Source organism: Vitis riparia, chromosome 7 (genome assembly GCF_004353265.1).
Source record: "Vitis riparia cultivar Riparia Gloire de Montpellier isolate 1030 chromosome 7, EGFV_Vit.rip_1.0, whole genome shotgun sequence".
Lineage (NCBI taxonomy): Eukaryota > Viridiplantae > Streptophyta > Magnoliopsida > Vitales > Vitaceae > Vitis > Vitis riparia.
Window position 1 is genome coordinate 1,663,529 of NC_048437.1, and position 5,136 is coordinate 1,668,664.

At 30.4% G+C, this 5,136-nt stretch overlaps 1 protein-coding gene across 2 annotated transcripts; it reads left to right on the forward strand.

Moving 5' to 3' along the window:
* The first annotated feature begins 2,325 nt into the window (after positions 1 to 2,325).
* On the forward strand, positions 2,326 to 4,885 carry LOC117919466. 2 transcript variants are annotated; one of them, XM_034836672.1, is made up of 3 exons: positions 2,326 to 2,460; positions 2,552 to 2,646; positions 3,019 to 4,885. In XM_034836672.1, exon 3 carries the CDS (start codon positions 3,048 to 3,050, stop codon positions 4,410 to 4,412), a length of 1,365 nt encoding a protein of 454 aa, XP_034692563.1. In that variant the 5' UTR covers positions 2,326 to 2,460; positions 2,552 to 2,646; positions 3,019 to 3,047; the 3' UTR covers positions 4,413 to 4,885. The 2 variants fall into 2 exon arrangements, with proteins under 2 accessions (XP_034692563.1, XP_034692564.1); XM_034836673.1 differs by having other exon boundaries at positions 3,061 to 4,885.
* The last annotated feature ends 251 nt before the right edge of the window (positions 4,886 to 5,136 follow it).

The window sequence follows — 5,136 nt, forward strand, 5'->3', positions numbered from 1 at the left end:
ACATGTGGCAATAGGGTGTTGGGATTGAGCTATATGGGTCCACCATGGCTAAGGCTTAGCACATCAGAAGGGCAGGCCAGAGGCCCAAATCCTTGGCCCCTTAATCCACCAATTGTTTATTTGTCCTTTAAAGAGGGCGCATGAGAAATCGAATCTAGGACTAAACCTTATGTCCTTATGTCCAACCAACTCCTGGTTTCGATTATTGATGAAAGGAAATTTCGGTGATCGGTGACGTTGATATATCTGTATGATCGATTTATTGTCATGGCATGGTATGACACTTGCGCATGAGAGCTAAAAGATTGACAATTAATTGTAGAAAAATCAGTTAATTTTTAAAATATCGTCAAAAAATATGTGATTTTTCATCAAAATTTGTGGATTTTTCAACGATTTAAAAAAGAAGCCAAATATGTGTTTTTATATATATATATATATATATATTTTTTTTTTTTTTCTAATTTATCTTTTATTTTAAAATTATATTACCTTTTATTTTATATTACCCTTTTATTTTTAATTATTTTTCATATTTATCTCATTAATCACATTTTAAAAAATTATTATCACTCCACTTTAAATTTTTTATATTTATTTATTTAATTTTAAAATATTAAAAATATGAATTTATTCAAAAATTGCTAAAATATAAAAAATTTAATGAATTTCTAATATTTTATAAATTAAAATTAATTTGATAAGATAAATTATTAATTCATTTTAATTATTTAAATAAATTAATGTTAATAGCAAAAAAATATCACTAGAAATTTGTAATAAAATCTTAGAAATTAAATATTAAGTAAAATATTTGTAATAAAATTTTAGAAATTAAATATCAATAAAATATTTTATATAAATTGATTTAATTTTTTTATTAAATTGTAATAAAACACGTTTTAATAAATTAGTAGTTTTAAAATTTCAAAATAAATGAATATAAATACATTAAAGGAATTTGAACTTTTTATTTTTATTTTTTTTATAAATATTATATTTGATTATAACTATGTTAATCACCCTTACAAAATAACTTTAATACGTATATTTTTACTTATTTTATCGTTTTAAAAAGTTTTTCTAAATATTTTTATGAATTTTAATCAAATTTTTTCCTATTATATTTTTATTAAAATATTAATTAATATATTTTATATTGATATATCCATAAAATTCAAATATCAATATATCTATATTTATCGATATTTTCATTATCGGAAAAAACAATCTTTAAAATTTGTTTAAGAAATTGAGTTATTAAAATTTTTGTATTACTTTATATTTTATATAAAAGTTACATTATCTTTTATTTTATTTTATTTTTTCAGAAGAATTGTATCCACGACTAATATAATCAAGTTTTACTTTTTTACTAAAACCTTTAAATTTTCTTAAAATACTTGAAGGATTGGGTTGAGTTTGTTAGTAACCCAAACCCAAGCTACATTCAACTCAACGCATGCCAATTTCTAAATCAAGGTATTCAACATGCCTTTTTTTTTTTTTTTTTTTGTGAAATTTGAATTAATTTTGAGTTAAAATCAAATTAGATGAGTTGTATAGATGAAATTCAAGTTGAATTTACTCATAATAAATTTTTAAACTTTATATTTTATACATTTATCCAAAATTTAAATGTTAAATAATAGGGTATATTTGATAATTATTTTTTAAAAAAATTTTAAAAAATAAATTTTGAAAATAGTTTAGTATAAAAAAAGTTTGTTTGAAAATTTAAAATATTTTTAATCTATTTTTAATATTATTAAATATGTTTTAAAAATAATTTTTATATTTAATATTTTATTTTTAATCATTCTAATTATTTCTTAAAATAATCATCAAAAAACAAATAAAAACAATAGAAAGTAATTAAAAAAGTTATTTCAAAATATTTTTGGTTATCAAATAAATTTTTTATGTTTTTCATTTTAGAAAATAAAAAACAGTTTTAAAAAAACAATTCTCAAAACAAGATAATAACAAAAAAGGAAAAACTAGTAAATTTATTCATTTTTTTTTTAAGAAATGAAGAAGTACATGATTTAAATAAATTCAAATATTAAATAAGAGAAGTAATTTTGAGTTATAATATTGTTTTTTTATTGCTGATGTGGAATGTTGCACGCCACATCAGCGACCCTCCACGTGTAAAAAATAGCAGCCCGAAGCATACTCCTGGCTTCACTAAAGGAGATGTTTGTCTCAATATTGACGTGGCAAACTACCATCAAATAAATAGACTAATTCTAACTTCAAGTCAGAAATGTTTACACTCCTCTGCCTGTGACAAACTCATTTTTCAACGACCAATAAGAATTCAGTATAGGTTGCTAACCTGAATCATCATCGACTTGGTTCTCATCTTCCCTTTCAGCTCATTTCTCTCTCTCTCTCTCTCAAACAACACTTCCAGGCATCTGGGCTTGTGAAATCTCCGTTGTACATCATCAAATGGTAATCTTGATGGAATTTGCCTTTTTAATTTGTCTTTATTCTTTTTTAATTTTGGTTCAATTTAATGATTAATTGTTGTGTACTTTTCCAGGGGAAAGTTCTTGCGTTAGTTCGAAATTTTCCTGGGAAAATTCGTGGGTTCGAACTATTCTGGGGTTTTGGATAAGCCTAAACAGGGCGATATGCGTAAGAAGTTTGAATCCTTTTAGGGTTTTTGATTTCATTTGAAGGGTTTCTGTTTCTAATCAGTAATAATTTCAGAAGCAGAGTTGTGGGGGGTTTGTTTATTTCTCAGTTTTTGAGTTACTCATCTGTTTGGTTGGTGGGAAATGGTGGAAAAGTAAAGAACATAGATTCTATTGCTTTTTATTTTTTATTTTTTGTTGTTGTTATTGGTTTTTATTTTTTATTTTTGAGTTTAAGCCAAGTAGTTTTGTTAGGATCAGGGAAGTGGAGTTTGTTTGTTTCTTCTTTTTTTTTTTTTTGTGTTATAAACATGGAATTTTAAGATGTGAAAGTTGATCTCTTTCCCTTTTCCCTTCATTTTTCGTACTTCAGATTAGGGGTTTGGAACTTAGTGTGAGAAGATGGATAATGCAGGTATGAGAGGTGGGTTTTTGTCGGGAACGAGTGTGGGAATTTTAGACCTTGAAACTTCTATTCAGAGACACCAGCAGGCCCAGATGAGTATTCCACCTCATACCCATCACCATCACATGAATGTGATGACTGGTTTTGAGAATGATCATTGCTCCATTGGGACACTGGAAGCCAAGGGCTCAACCCCAAAAGGCATTCCAATAAATTATGGTAAAGGGAAGGGGATTGCTCCTGTTAGTGTTGCAAATAATGACAATAACAATACTAGCGATGAGGATGAGCCAAGTTATACAGAAGATGAGAACTTCAGCGGGGCGAAGGGTAAAAAGGGCTCTCCATGGCAGCGAATGAAATGGACAGATAATGTGGTGAGACTTCTTATAGCAGTGGTTGCCTGCGTTGGGGATGACGGTACCCTTGAGGGTGTGGAAGGGCTGAAGAGGAAATCAGGGATTTTGCAGAAGAAGGGTAAATGGAAAACTGTCTCAAAGATAATGATTAGTAAGGGTTGTTTTGTTTCACCTCAGCAGTGTGAGGATAAGTTCAATGACTTGAACAAGAGGTACAAGAGGTTGAATGAAATTCTTGGGAGGGGAACTACTTGTAGAGTGGTGGAAAACCCTGCACTTATGGACTCCATGCCCCATCTCTCCGCTAAGATGAAGGATGATGTGAAAAAAATATTGAGCTCAAAACATTTGTTTTATCAGGAAATGTGTGCTTACCATAATGGAAAAAGCATACCAAATTGTCATGATATTGATCTACAAGGTTATTTTTCACCCCTTGCCAGAAGTTCAAAGGATAATAATGGATCTGAGGAGGAAGAAGCTGAGGAAAATGAGGACTTTGATGATGACGAATTGGATAACGAAGAGTATGATAATGTTGATGTGCATGCACAGAGGATGGGGCAGTTTCATCAAAGAAGGAAAGTGAACCAAGAGGATTGCAGTTTTTGGCCACAGGATGCTTGTCAGGATAGTTTTGAAGTTGAAATAGCTGGGATTTTTGAAGACCCCACCAAGTCTCTGTGGGAGCAGAAAGAGTGGATAAAGAACCGGATGTTGCAACTCCAAGAGCAAAGAGTCACCATCATGGCTCAAGGTTTTGAGCTTGAGAAACAACGTTTTAAGTGGTTGAGATACAGCAGCAAGAAAGGCAGGGATCTGGAGAATTCAAGGCTGGAGAACGAGAGGTTGGGATTAGAGAATGAGCGAATGGTATTGGAACTGAAGCAGAAGGAACTGGAATTAGATTCAAAGAGGCCAGAAGCATCCTTGGATCCAGCTTCTCTTGGCATTGACAGACTGCAAGGAAGAGATCAGATTGAATTGGGCAGGAATCAGTAACTCATGTGTTGCCCTAGTTGTTGTTAGAATCATGTGTGGGGTCCTGCTAATCCATTATGCAATAAAACCATAGAAGCTTAAGCGTAAGAAAGGCATTAACCTCACAAGGGACTTATATTGCTTTAGATTTTATTGTAGGAATATCCAAGATTCTCATTTTCTTTTTTTGCAAAGATTTCTACTGTAAAGTTGATGATCCCTTTTTTCTCCACCTTCAACTTATCTTGTTCTCTGGACCATGTAAAAGACGTTTGCGTTCTTGTGATTACCTGATTGAGTTTTCAACAGTATTTTTTCCTTTTTTTTTTCTTTTTTTTTTTTCTGAAATATTTAACAGTAGAAACTTTGCATTCTTTTTTTGTAATTTCAGAATTGGTGGTTCAAAAGTGCTTCTGAAAAACTCCAATTGAATCCAGATATTTGTATAGCACTTAGTTTGCTTATTTTATCTGGTGGATTATATTTTTCTTTTAGAATCTCTCAAATGTGACTGCCTTGTTGGATCATTCCATTTTGTTTGCTTGATTGTTATTGGATTCGGAATTCTGATTCATTCTCAACTAGCATTGCAGTCTCTATTATATGTTAGTATGGTTAAACCCTGTGCTTGCTAGAAGTTGCTTTGTGCCTCCCAACACCCATGCTATAAAATGTGGTTGAATTTTTTTGAGCTAGCAATTTAGTTCTTGTGCCTTCTCTTTGTCCCTGTCCATGGTCGTATTGG